The sequence below is a fragment of the Cucurbita pepo genome, chromosome 2 (assembly GCF_057944985.1).
Source record: "Cucurbita pepo subsp. pepo isolate OVF chromosome 2, ASM5794498v1, whole genome shotgun sequence".
NCBI lineage: Eukaryota > Viridiplantae > Streptophyta > Magnoliopsida > Cucurbitales > Cucurbitaceae > Cucurbita > Cucurbita pepo.
This window is the reverse complement of record NC_141799.1, coordinates 551,583-564,557: the sequence shown is the minus strand read 5'-3', so window position 1 is coordinate 564,557 and position 12,975 is coordinate 551,583. Positions and strand designations below refer to the sequence as shown.

The 12,975-nt window shown below is 34.0% G+C and overlaps 2 protein-coding genes across 5 annotated transcripts; both read right to left on the bottom strand.

Moving 5' to 3' along the window:
* Positions 1-1,854: 1,854 nt before the first annotated feature.
* LOC111788885 (bifunctional nuclease 1) lies at positions 1,855-5,402 on the bottom strand. Of its 3 annotated transcripts, XR_015419784.1 has the most exons (12): positions 5,006-5,399; positions 4,480-4,788; positions 4,165-4,335; positions 3,850-3,899; positions 3,686-3,742; positions 3,529-3,594; positions 3,375-3,449; positions 3,034-3,152; positions 2,819-2,910; positions 2,493-2,548; positions 2,035-2,164; positions 1,855-1,985 (listed from the first exon to the last, which is right to left on the bottom strand). XR_015419784.1 is itself a non-coding variant. In XM_087121171.1 (11 exons), the coding sequence occupies exons 2-10, from the start codon at positions 4,778-4,780 to the stop codon at positions 2,496-2,498; spliced, it is 984 nt and encodes a 327-aa protein (XP_086977297.1). In that variant the 5' UTR covers positions 4,781-4,788; positions 5,006-5,399; the 3' UTR covers positions 1,855-2,164; positions 2,493-2,495. The 3 variants fall into 3 exon arrangements, 2 of the variants coding, with proteins under 2 accessions (XP_086977297.1, XP_086977298.1); XM_087121171.1 differs by having other exon boundaries at positions 1,855-2,164; XM_087121172.1 differs by lacking the exon at positions 3,529-3,594 and having other exon boundaries at positions 1,855-2,164; positions 5,006-5,402.
* A 739-nt stretch (positions 5,403-6,141) lies between these two features.
* Positions 6,142-8,921, bottom strand: LOC111785905 (transcription factor bHLH110). 2 transcript variants are annotated; one of them, XM_023666270.2, is made up of 7 exons: positions 8,630-8,921; positions 7,819-8,404; positions 7,473-7,619; positions 7,327-7,392; positions 6,727-6,792; positions 6,579-6,638; positions 6,142-6,503 (listed from the first exon to the last, which is right to left on the bottom strand). In XM_023666270.2, the coding sequence occupies exons 1-7, from the start codon at positions 8,764-8,766 to the stop codon at positions 6,351-6,353; spliced, it is 1,215 nt and encodes a 404-aa protein (XP_023522038.2). In that variant the 5' UTR covers positions 8,767-8,921; the 3' UTR covers positions 6,142-6,350. The 2 variants fall into 2 exon arrangements, with proteins under 2 accessions (XP_023522038.2, XP_023522056.2); XM_023666288.2 differs by having other exon boundaries at positions 7,819-8,333; positions 8,630-8,917.
* Positions 8,922-12,975: the final 4,054 nt, after the last annotated feature.

Below are 12,975 nucleotides of genomic sequence, written 5' to 3'. Positions count from 1 at the left end.
CTTATTCAATTCCTCCACAGAAAGAGAGAGACGAGTCGAGCGCCAGACCGCAGAATAGACGCAGGAAAAGCTTAGCAAGAGACTACTGTTCTGTTATCCCCCTTAAGATCAAATAGAAATTTGCTTACAAATGATTTTGCTACTAAGTTTTCGATTAAGATTCTCTCTCTCTCTCTCTGCTTTCATACCTTCTCCTAATGGATGTTTCTCTCGTTTTATCCAAAAGCAGTACTCGCACTGAATTATTTTTATAGTACGGTTGCAATAAATTCATTCTACTCGGTATTCAGTCTGTGCATGATGTGCCTCTGCACTTGCAAAATACTACAGGCATCTCGGGAATCGATTTCTATGTACCATCTTAGATCATGAATGGAGGTTCCAGAGTTTTTGCTCTAAAATAGACATCGGCCACTAAGAGTAGTAAAGAAAGAAAGATACTATAAAAAGCCAGATTTATCAACAAGCCTAATATATTTCATAAGAGAGAGCACCGGTTGTCGAGATTCAGTGCACTTGCAGCTCCTACGAAATTCCCCGTCCTTCTCTGCTGCTTCGAGTTCTTAGTTCTCGAAGCTATTCACTCCTATAACTTTTGTCCGCCTGTTCCAATCATTGAAAACATCTCCGCATAGTCCATTACAGTCCAACCAGTTTTGTTCGGTATCAACCGTTCTTTTCTTTCGCTTTGCTCTTCTAAATTATAGTAGTAAAGCGAGAACCTGACTTAATCCGGAAGGAAGGTTTTCTTATTTTGATGATATATCCTTGCGGTAATTTATCAAGTTCAAGGAACAAGAAAGCTTGATTATCATAGTTCATGAGACGGAATATAATACTATGATCAACTTCGCAGCAGTACAGAAACTTCTATATCAAGAAAACAGACATAATCGAAACCTAAATCAACCAGACTCGCAGATATTTATACGAAGTTGCAGAAGAACAGAGGAAAAACATGTTCATACTTACATCAGTAGAGAAGCCGAGCGGTACGATTGGATTTGAAAGAAAATTGTCCTCAGATCAAGATTCTACGCCCGGTAAACAAAATTTCTGCTTCTCGTGCGGGGCAAGAAACGAGCATCGTAAAAAGAATCGTACAGACCTTTCATGTACTGAAAGCGAGGCCGAGAACTACACATCCAGATCGGGTTTTCTTTTTTTTGCGTATTGGTAATGCAATCGCGCGGCTTCGTAGTCGTTCGCTATTTATACTAAGTCAGTGGAGCAAAGCACCCTGTTCTAGAAAGTACTCGATGTGGGATTCCATCTTCCAAATTAGGAGTTGTTATTTTATAGTATTATCAATAATCATATTTTATCAATATTATTATCTTATTCTCGTATTAATTTCTATTTCTAAAATATCACTTTCGCATAAAGTAATTTCCTCAAATACTCAAAAATGATGCCTCCAACATGTATGGAAACTTTTATTTTAGTTCATTTATGGACAAAACGTGATGCTACTTTAATGACGAAAAAAAAAAAATAATAATAATAATAAATAAATAAATGCTATTAATATTACCATCGGGTGATTAATATGTTTGTTTGAATTAAGAAAATAGTTATAAGATGACAAATAAACATTTCTTATTACTATGAGTACTAATTTGAAAGCAAGTTTACATGCAAATGTTGTATTCAAGTTTCAGGAATCAAAATAGTTATAATAATTCAATATCCATTTATAATTTTTTCTGGAAAAATGACTCCGATCGAAATCATTCATTAATATATGTATGTATATATTCATTAATATATGTATGTATATATTCATTAATATATGTGCGTGTGTGTATATATATATAGAGCGAGAAAGATCATCAAAGACCATAAGCCAGCCAGTAAGATATAAGCAGCAGCAATGTTGTTCACTGCTAAATTTATCATTGTGATTGTGAAGCATCAAAGGAATTGGTTATGTCATGCATTTCACCAAGAACACATCTTGACGACCCGACTCCACCATGTCCTATCTACAAGATATATATATATATAGAGAGAGAGAGAGAGAGATATATAAACCTATATTCACAGAGTTGCTAAATACATAATGCAAGTAGAAGAGGCAAGACGCAATAGATTCCCGACGCAAGCCAGGCCTCGGCCACGAACAATTTCGTTCTATGTACAGGTATGCTTTCTCCAGGAGCAACTGAAACAAGTATTCTTTGATCTCCATTCACTCGTTTCCACACACAAAAAGAATGTAAAATAGAAATGTTGATGCCCCGTTTGATTTTGAAAATTAAGCTTAAAAATACTAGTTTCACCAATGAGCTTCCTTATTTTGTTATCTACTTTTTAAGTATGTTTTAAAAAACCAAGCCAAATTTCGAAACGAAAAAGTAGAGTATTAAAAACTTGTTTTTATTTTTGAAATTTGGCTAAGAATTCAAACGTTAGAAATAAAATCCATGCTGAGAAAAACCAACGCGTCACACCATCTCAGTTAATGCAGTAGAATAAAAAGTTTTGAGTACCTCTTATGCCAAATTCTTCCTAGCCCTAAGCAGATTGAGCTTGTCCCTCCACTGAGCTGAAATAGAGACCAACCGTGATAACTAAATGTAAGTAGCTCAAACATTGAATAACCAAAAAGAAAATATGGGGCTTATTTTTTGTCCTAAACAGAGGGATTCCTTGGAAGAACTTTTAGAGCTATCCACAACACCACAGGGTCATCCCATATTAGCAATTAATTATTCTTGGTATTCTTAAGTATGCAAGTTTCTGTTCTAAATCAGAGATAAAATTGATTTAGAACATTCAGAATTGAAAAATGTTAATTGAGCAACAAAATCCATACCAGCATCTCTGTAGCGCTCTTCAACAGCAGCAATCAGCATATTCCTCACCAAATCAAACTCTTTGGCTTCCACACAAGGCTGACCACTGGGCCTGAAAACAAAAAAAATTCAATTATCCCTTTCCTCTCATCAAATGAAGCAGAAGTTTCAAATGGCTGTCGAAAGATTAACGTCCCCCCTATTCCTCGAATGTACACTAAAAATATCTTATTACCTATCCAGTTCGGTGAATAGTAAACCGTCCGTAGCAGGGGTCTGGGTTGACAGCTTCCCAGTTTCAACAACTCGCATACCGTCACTGTATGCAAGGTACTTGTTCACTTGAATTGGGACCTGCAACAATTGCAAGAAGTAACATCATTCAGCACACATGGAACATAATCATGCCCAAAATATGAAAAACATCCAAATACAGCTTACACCAATGACTACAGACATTCTATAACCAATATCAAATGAACAAGTTCTCCAAAAGCCCATATTTCAACAATTCTTTGGCTACTTAAAGAGGCACTTGACCAAAGTCACTACGAAGCACGAAAAATTTGAAGTTACCTTGCATCGGACTGCAATGTTTATAGCATCCGAAGGTCGAAGATCAAAGCTGAGGCAGTCAGTGTCACAACCAATCTGAAACATATAAAATTTCGATCTCTTAAAATTACCTAAGAGAAGGGTAAAGAATCCAGGGAGAGAAACGAATACATGCCTTTGAGAGGTATAACTGAGCAAAATATGCCTCATGCACTCTCTTGGTAACCCTTACAAGTTTGACCTGCTTCGTAATTAACATTAGAAAGAGCCCACATCCCACTTAAGCTTACAAAAAACAAGATGGAAAGATGGAGAAATAATGCAAAACATACTTCATAACCCATCTTGTCAATCATCTCTTTCACCACTTGATACATGGTTGGCCTGGCCTGGAAACCAGATAATATGTTACAAAGTCCTTTTCAGTAGAATATAATTCAAATTCAAGAGAAATTTGAACTATATCTGATCACAAGAGAAGACAAAGAAAACATACAATTGGAACATTGCGCACAGCAGCCATGAGCAGAACGCTTGGCATTTCCACTGCAAAAGATGAAGAATTGACAGGGGACACAAAAACAAAGTCAAATTCGTTAAAAAACATTAAGCTCATGTAACAGCTCAAACCCGCCACTAGCAGATATTGTCCTCTTTGGGCATTCCCTTTTAGGATTTCCTTCAAGGTTTTAAAAGGCATCGGTTATGGAGAGGTTTCTACACTTTTATAAGAAATGTTTCGTTTCCCTCTCCAACCGATGTGAGATCTCACAGCTCATGTTAGAAACTTTCGTCCACCACGAATACTTACACACGATTATGGGAAGAAGAAGACCAGTTCCATCTTCCATCTTCAACACAATTGCGGGATGTGGAGCATAATCAGGCAGATGCCCACCGTGAGGGTTGTTGTGAACACACCTTAAGTGCCTACCATCCCTCATTTTAATCATGAAACCATCCGCACCACTTTTCACCTCAACTGCACAGAACAAACAAATATTGGAGCAATTCTGGAACTTAATGTTTCTGTGTAATCATATAATCTAGGTATATTTTAATGAACCAAGTGTTCAATAAAAAAAAAAAAACGTAATCATATGATCTAGGCATCAGCTTAGCATACCAGCCTCAACCACACTCGATTCAACGTACTCTTCGTCCTTCTCGTTGAAGTTCTCTGCTGTACTTCCATTGTCGTCAGATGATGAACTGAAGCTGCAACGCACTGTCGTGCATTTTCTAGCACAACCTTTGCGAGAAATAGCTGGAAACTTAGCATTCAAACCGTTGATCCCTGTAAATCCCCAAAATTCACCTCTTCGAAAACTAAAAGCCATCAAAGAACGCTTAATTGGCAGAGAACAAAATCCTGCTTGCTTCGCACGAAAAGTAGGGCAAACAACTGGTCCTTGCAAAGACCCCATCTCGTGTCCTTCAGTTCACCCAAATGAAAATGATCAGATAAAGTTAACAAGCACAACTCCCAATTTCAACCAAAAAAATACAAAGACGCATATAATTTGTGGACGCTAGAAGCTTAAAGTCATCACTTAGTCATCAGTTTGAAAAATTCAAGTATTAGTCCCCTGGCGACGGAATAGCAAGATCATCAGTCTTAACAACTCGGTAGGTGTTTAAAGATCCATTACCTTTTATAGATACGAAAATTAGGCCGAATCACGACCGAAATTCGTCACAGGAGTCTCCGAATAGTTCGCTAAAAATCGGCGATCACACCTCGATCCGGTAAAATTCCCGCCAGATTCTCAATCCCGGAATTCTAGAATCTAATGTATGAATTTCAAGCACGGAATCGATGGCTAAATTTAAGTTCACAAATTATCAACAATACAGATCGAAGATGAAAATCGACAGAAAATAAAAAGAGAGAAAGTACTTGTAAAGACCGACAAGATGAAAGGATAAGGAGGAACCGTAGACGAGCAAGAAGATAAATGGATTCTTCAGAGAGGAAGGCTTGTGAATGAAGACTTTTGCTCGTAACACACGCCATCGCTTAATTATTCATAAATTCATAGGTATTCTAAATTACCATTCTGGCCCTTGGAGCATCAATGAAGAAAATGACGGAGTTTAAAAGGATCATAAACATATCGAATATTCTCGACAGCAATCATTAATTTTTTGAAATAATAAATATTAGGTATTAAATTATTAAAAATAAAAAACAAAAGGAAATACATTATGAAAATAAGGTGGTTTTGTATTAATAATTCTCAAGATTGCGATTAAATTTCTTAATCAACCTAAATTTATTTAAAATAATAAAATAATCCGAGAAGGCAAAATAAATTAAGAGTATATGTTGGAGGGTGTTTGTGACATTTTGCAAGGAGACGGATAAAAATTGGGTCTGTGATCGTCACCCAGCATTCAGCTTCCATCATAAATAAAATACTCTTTATCGTCGATGGCGGCGGTACAGATCAAAGAGTTCTGGTCAGTGCCACGTGTCTTACAATCGTCCTGAAACGTCATTGGATAAGGCTATCGGGGTGAAAATATCAATTTTATATTCCATTTCCCCAAAAAATATCTAGTCTCAAAGACTTCCGCCATGACACCTCAGTGGGTGTGACATTTAAGAATTGACGGTTGGGATAAATCATCCCCTCCGCATATATGTCGAGGATATTATATACTAATTTTGAAAATTACTTGATATTATTTATATTACAAGCTAAATATATATCATGTTTCAATTAAATTAAAATATATTTTAAGGAGGAAATCTTATAGTCACAAAAATAAGGTAAATTAAGGGTAAAATAGGAATGTGAAGCTGGATCCAAGGGATGATTAACAATAATACATGAAATGATTTTAATATTAATGGATCAAACTTGGTCCATTTCTGTATCACTCCATTGGTTTAAACAGACTGACCAAATTTGCTCCATTAATTCATATAAACTTAGTCCTTAATTAGAGAACCTTTCTTAAGCTCATTCCAATTAATGTCTTTAATTATGTTTATCTAGAAGTTCCTCCATTAAAACCCGGTGGCGTCCAAATTCCGCCGCCGTCGCCGGCCACGTAAGACAAGCACCCCAATGGAACCAAGCACAGCCCTCTACTTCTGAGATCTCGATCTAGCTGCCCTTCATGTCCACCCTCCACCGGACTCTGAAATATATAATAATAATAATAATTACACAAATTAAATTCAGAGCAAAGAAAATCATATTTCTTTATTTTTACCCGATATGTCGGCCCAGTGGTTTTGTTGCAGGAGGGCTTCATGTATGGAACGCTCAACGTCTGCAGTTTTAAAGGGTTAGTTTCTTTGAAACGACATGATTCAAACGGGCAGGAAACTAGGAAGTAAAAGGAGGGAAAAAAGAAATACCTCGACTTGATTTTGAAGGAATTTAATGTATCCAATGGCCTCCATTAACACAGATGCTGTGTCTGTCTGCAACACATCAGCATTACACGTCATTCTAAAACCTATGTTCTTTAAGGAACAACAAACAAACAAAACAAGCATCCAACCCTAGAAAGAGCTAACTACAACTCTACTACAACGTATCTAGGGTTGGTCTTCCAGAAATCCCAAAGGGTCAAATCATTCCAATTTATTCTTAATATTATTAAACTTTTAATTGTCTAACCCTACTATGAATATTGTCCACTATAATTCGCTACGCATCAGTCTTACAATTGTTAGAATGCATATGTTAGGGGACCTAGCATTTTAGTTGGCACACGGCTCGGTGTTTAGGTCTGATACCATTTGTAACAGGACAAGCTCACGGTTAACAGATATTGTCTGCATTGACTCGTAATTTCTCCAATATTATGTCATTTATTAGAATTCAAATTATGGGTTCAAATCTCGCAAACATTTTTTTATTAGTGGGTGATATATGTCTTAATTTGTGGATTTATTGGGACAAAAAAAAAAAAAAAGAAAAAAAGTTATAAAAGTGGGGAACTTTATAGTTACCTTGCCAAAGGGTGCGACCAATTGTTGGAGGGCAGCAATTCTATCACCTAATTTCTCTTTTCTAACCTGCGAAGAAAAAGAAAACCCAAGCACTGAATATACTTTTAATGAAGTTAATAAGGCTAAATTTAGGGTTGAAACAAAACCTTAAATGGAGGGCAAGAAGCGCGTGAGTCCAATCGCGATTTCTTAAGAGGAGGAGGAGGAGGAGGAGATGGTTGATTGAGCGTTGGTTCGATGCAGGTACAAGGTCGTTTTGGTTCAGTTAGTTCAGCGCTGAAGGGTGTTGTCACCTTTAAGAATCGAAAAAGTAGAGGGAAGAGGAATCAGTGTTTAAGGGACATGGAAAACAAAGTTGAAAAAGAAAGAAAAAAAAAAAGTTGTGTTGACTGAGAAAGCAGATGCATTTACAATTACAAATGTATAAAGCTGAAAGTACCCGACACCTCTCAAAAAAATAATTAAAAAAAAAATAATAACAATAAAACTCACCTTACTTGAAATGCATGGGAGAATCGCCGCGGACGGCGGCGGATGGATCTGATCGTGAAAATCAGAGAGAGTTTGTTTAAAAATACCGAAGCTATCTTGTGAGTGGAACAAATCTGGCGGCGTTTGTAAGTTCAAATCTAAGGAATTTGAGAAGGGCGGCGGCGGAGGAGGAGGAGATGAGAGGTTCCAATCAGAGACATTAATACTTGGGTAAATCTTGTTGAAGAATTCTCCAGGTTCAGTATGATCACCACCGTTGATCAGGGTTTTGATGAAGAGCTTGTGGCTGGGATCATTCAGATCGGAATCATTATTCTTGACGTGATTTGTAGAAGGAAAAGGATGGAAATCTTGATTTGTAGAAGGACTGTTCAACATCTCTTCTTTGATCTTTCCACCAGCATGGAGAAACTGAGAGAAGAAGCTCCCTGAAGAACTCACACCGTTCCACTGAAACCCCAAATCTTGAAGAAGCATTGAACTGTTCGTATTTTTCACCCCACAATCTGATCTTACTGGAAATGAAGAACTCAATCCATTCAATACTCTTGTGTTGTAGTTGCAACTATTATTATTATTATTATTCCTGCCACAACACAACACAACACCAAACTCTTCCAAATTACAAACCCTAATTTACTTCCATAATTATAGCAATCAAATGGGGTCTTGGGTCTTGGGTATAATTATTGATATTAAAAACCATATAAGTAAATCCATTCATACCCCTCAAAATTCAATTCGAGCATAGTTTAACTGTCAAAACATTAGTATAGTAATTTTTTCTAAGAGTATACGAGAGAGAACTTACAAAGAGATATTGGGAGTCCAGCCATGGTCGAGGAACGATGGAACGATGGTCGAGGAAGACGACGGAGACGACGAGGGAGGAAGAGGAGGAACAAGAAGCTGGTCTTGAAGCTGATGGAGGTTAGCCGTAGACTCCATAAACACAAGGAGTGAAGTTGATAAGTAATAAATATTTGTTCTAACTACTGAGCCACATTCATATTTTACATTTTGACCCCTCACTTTTCTCCAAATTGCGTTTGTTTCCTCCCGACCTTACTAAAGTAGAGCCTTGAAAAGAAAGAAAGAAGAGAGCGTGGGGTTATTCATCCCCATACCCCTCTGACTCTCTTTAATTATTTATTCTTTTTCCCTCTCTTTCTTTCTTTATTTTTATTACTGCTTTTTCAAATTATATCTACAATTACACCAACATCATTACTTCCTCTCTTTTCTTCCTTCGATCCCAAGGCTTTTCTAATTCACAACTCAAATCATTAATCTCTATATTTAACTTAATTTAATTTAATTTAATTTAATTACACCACTAGTCCCATATCCTAATTCCCTCTTGTATTTAAAAAAAAATATATAATTAAAGGGCTTGAGATAATATAATAATTATTATTTTTTAATCATAAAAATTGTGGATAGCTGAAGATTGGGAATTATGTGGACATAATTTAATTATCCATAAAGGTCTGTAGAGAGTGTCCCATGGTCATGATTGTTAGTAGCATGCATTAAAAGTGGTTCTCTACCAGCAACCCTCCACCACGTGCAAAGTCTAGTGTTGAAGGCCCAAAATAAATATCTTAAACATAAATAATAACCATATATAACAAGTCATTCAAACAAATTGTCATATAACCATATTTTTTACTTTAATTTGAGTAATTAAGATAAGGGTTAACTTTTTTTATTTTTATAATTAAACATATGAAAAATATATATTGTTATAAATAAAGTTAAGCTTAGAATCGAGGTCCTTCCAAAAGCGATGTTAGTAAGGGACCAACACTATCATTGGGCCAAAACCGACCAAGTCTATTATGGCCAAGGGTCCAACCTAGGATAGGCCATATCAATCCCAACTCGGTATAATACCAACATGCCTCCTGAACCCTAATTCTACTAATAATGTTTGATTAATCCACCACACCTAAATGCGAGAGTTATCTTATTTATAATCAAATAAATTATAATGATAAATAGTAATAAATAGCAATAACAATAAATAAAAAGATATCTATGGTAATAAGTCAAATATCTTAATAAAATATTAAATATGATATATGACAAACTATAATTTATTACTAAATATTCTTAGGATAGCAAATCGGTTAAAACCCTTTATTAATATATACAAAATTATTAATATTTTTTATTTATATATAATATATATATATAAAGAAATGTTGAGTTGGTGGGGGTATGAGGGCCATGGACCAAAGACCCTCTTCGGCTTCAAAACTTTGATTATGATGTTATGCCATTCCACCTAAGTGGGAAGCAGCATATTTGAGTACTTTCTATCCTCCAACAATATATTATTATATATATGGCATAAAATAAGCCATATATTATTTGTCTTTAATTTAATGTGTAACATATTGATAAAAATAAATGACTTCGAATTAAATTATTTGAATTTAAATGGTTCATTTGAGCTATGAATGAAAGTATTACCATATTACTCTCCTAAAAACAGACTCTACGGCATAATTTTCTTGAAAAAAAAAAATAATCATATAAGATAATTTATTGTCAATAATAATAATAACAAAAAAGAATAATTAAGAAATTTTTTGACACAAAGACAGGGGTAATGATTTATGTCTAGGATTTTGATCCGAATTCGATAAGTGATGGCTTCGACATTCCCTTACATCTCCTATAACACAATCATGTTACATACTACTTGCTTCTGAAGGGTAAAGACTATTTACAGAGACCAATACAAACATTCCAACATATTTTGTCTTTATTCACGTGCATCATATAGAAAATTCCAGAGAATTAATCTAGGAAAGACACGCTTAACTATGAAGTTCTTGTAATTGAGTCATCCAAAACGAAGATGCATCTTATTGATATATATAGTAACTTTCAATTTTTTTAAGTCTTTTTTAGTCGTCCTAATATCAAGATTACTTTAATTTAGATCTAATCCCTCTTTATTTATGTACCATTCATTTACTCGAGTGTTACAGTATTTATATTTATTTATGCCCAAAATTCAACCTCTATCATAAGAATAGCTTAGCAAAAGGGGTTTAATAATTAAAGGATAAATAATTTAATTAAGAAGGAAAGAAAAAGAGGCATAATAATTTGATAGGCCCACTAAGAATCAAATCAGACTAAAAAGTTGATGGGAGAATGTGAGATCAGAGTATGGGCAACTCCTCTCTCTCTCTCTAAATATATATATATATGTATATATCTCCACATTTTGTACATTAATACTCTTAAATTCATTATAATAATATTATTTTTTATATAACTTTTTATTGTTTAAAGCTTTTCTTCTTTTTATAGACATCTTTTTACCTTTTTTGCCCTTTTACTTATATCTTAGCACTAAAGTTTGATGTATTTGTAGACATATATTAACGTAATTAATTAAGCATTAAAAACTTTGAGATCTGATGTACTGGAAAGATTCCTCCCCTCAAAATAATGGTTTCCATTTGTATACAAATAATTAGATTAATATATGAAAAATTAAATTTATAAACCCAAATATATATATATATATATTTTTAAAATTGTTAATGGTGATCACTTTAGGTTTAATGCCAACATAATGGATCAAACTGTTGTCCAATGAAATTGATCAAAGAGGTAAAAATAGTCAATTTTGAGTAAAAAAACATGTCATTTGATTCACTCTCAAAGCAGTAAAGTAACAGTAAAAAGTAATGCATATAAATGACAGATTACTCTTTACATTTTAGGGTTTTGAAAATGGTAGCTTTTCCCCCAACAAATCCCTTTCTCTCCCACCCCGCTTTTAGATGTCACTTCCTTCTTCACGAAGATGTGTTTTTTTTTTATAAGCGTGAGATCTCATATCGATTGGAGAAGATAACAAAGTATTTGTTTATAAGGGCGTGAAAAGATCTAATTAACATACACGTTTTAAAATCGTGAGACTGACAGCGATACATAACGGGTAAAAAACGGATAATATTTACTAACAGTGGGTTTGAGCTCGTAAACAAATTAAGAAATAATGAGTTTAAAATGTTAAAATTGGGAAAAGAGAAAAAAAAAAAGTGATTAAAATTTGAAGGATGCTTTCTAAAAGTGAGGATCTAAAGAAGAAATTGAAAGGAAAAGGATTTAATTAATTAGTTAGGAGTTAATAATTGTTAAGTCGTTGACAAGGGTAGGTGGGTAATTAATAATATTCCAACATCTGGTTTTTTAGTCTTTTTGGGGGCACAACCCTTAAAAGAAGGGTTTAAAGTAAGAGATTTAAAGGTGGGGTTTTTTTAGAAGAAGACAAAACATTGGAACAAGAGAATATTTGCTTTCTAAAATTTAGGGCACGGGAAAATAATTATTTAAATGCTTAGGGGCCATACCCATACCCTCCTCTTCCCTTCCCTTCTTTTTACACTATTTTATATATTATTATTTTTGAGCTATACATTACACAAATATCATTGCCTTCTCTATATCATATTCAAATAAATAATTAATTTTTTGAGTTTTATTAAATCAATAAGTTTACTGAATCGGTACTTAAAGTTTATAGTATTAAATACGAGATACAATTTTATTTACATAAAAATGTAAGTAAATAGATAATATAATTTAGAAACCGGGAAGGTGAATAGAAACTAATTATTTTTCTATAAAAATTAACCATTAATTAATGTAGAAATTAACCTTAAGATTTACTAAAGGTATACAAAAACTAAATTTAAATATTTGAAAATCAAGAACTAAATATTTTATTTTCTACCTTTTTTATTTCTCAATATTAATTATAAAGAAGGAAAAAAAAAAAAACATAGGCATGTTGACAATGTTAAAGTGCCTTTCCTTGACCAGGTTTGGTACAGACATGCTGTACCCCTTGGTTTTTCTTTTCTTTTCTTTTTCTTACAAAGTTCCAAATAATAATAATAATTAATAATAAATAAATAAATAAATAAATAATAATAATAATAATAGAAAAAAGGTTTACTCATTAATGGCAGAAGAGTTAAAAGAAATGGTGGTTCTTAAAAAACAAATCTCCGATGGTGCGGTACACCCCAACAGACATATATAGAGAATAAAGGGCGCATCTATGAACACAAGTTTTGTCTTTTTTCCAACCTTAATTATTATATATATATATATACATACATT

Excerpts from the sequence above, each read along its gene's own strand:
- LOC111788885 (XM_087121171.1), bottom strand. The coding sequence starts at position 4,780 with ATGGGGTCTTTGCAAGGACCAGTTGTTTGCCCTACTTTTCGTGCGAAG. Across the intron at positions 3,900-4,164 it reads TCTTCTTCCCATAATCGTGT|TGGAAATGCCAAGCGTTCTG; the intron begins GTAAGTATTCGT and ends CATCTTTTGCAG. Across the intron at positions 2,911-3,033 it reads CTATTCACCGAACTGGATAG|GCCCAGTGGTCAGCCTTGTG; the intron begins GTAATAAGATAT and ends TTTTGTTTTCAG.
- LOC111785905 (XM_023666270.2), bottom strand. The coding sequence starts at position 8,766 with ATGGAGTCTACGGCTAACCTCCATCAGCTTCAAGACCAGCTTCTTGTT. Across the intron at positions 8,405-8,629 it reads TGGACTCCCAATATCTCTTT|GAATAATAATAATAATAATA; the intron begins GTAAGTTCTCTC and ends GTGTTGTGGCAG. Across the intron at positions 6,793-7,326 it reads TGGTCGCACCCTTTGGCAAG|ACAGACACAGCATCTGTGTT; the intron begins GTAACTATAAAG and ends GATGTGTTGCAG.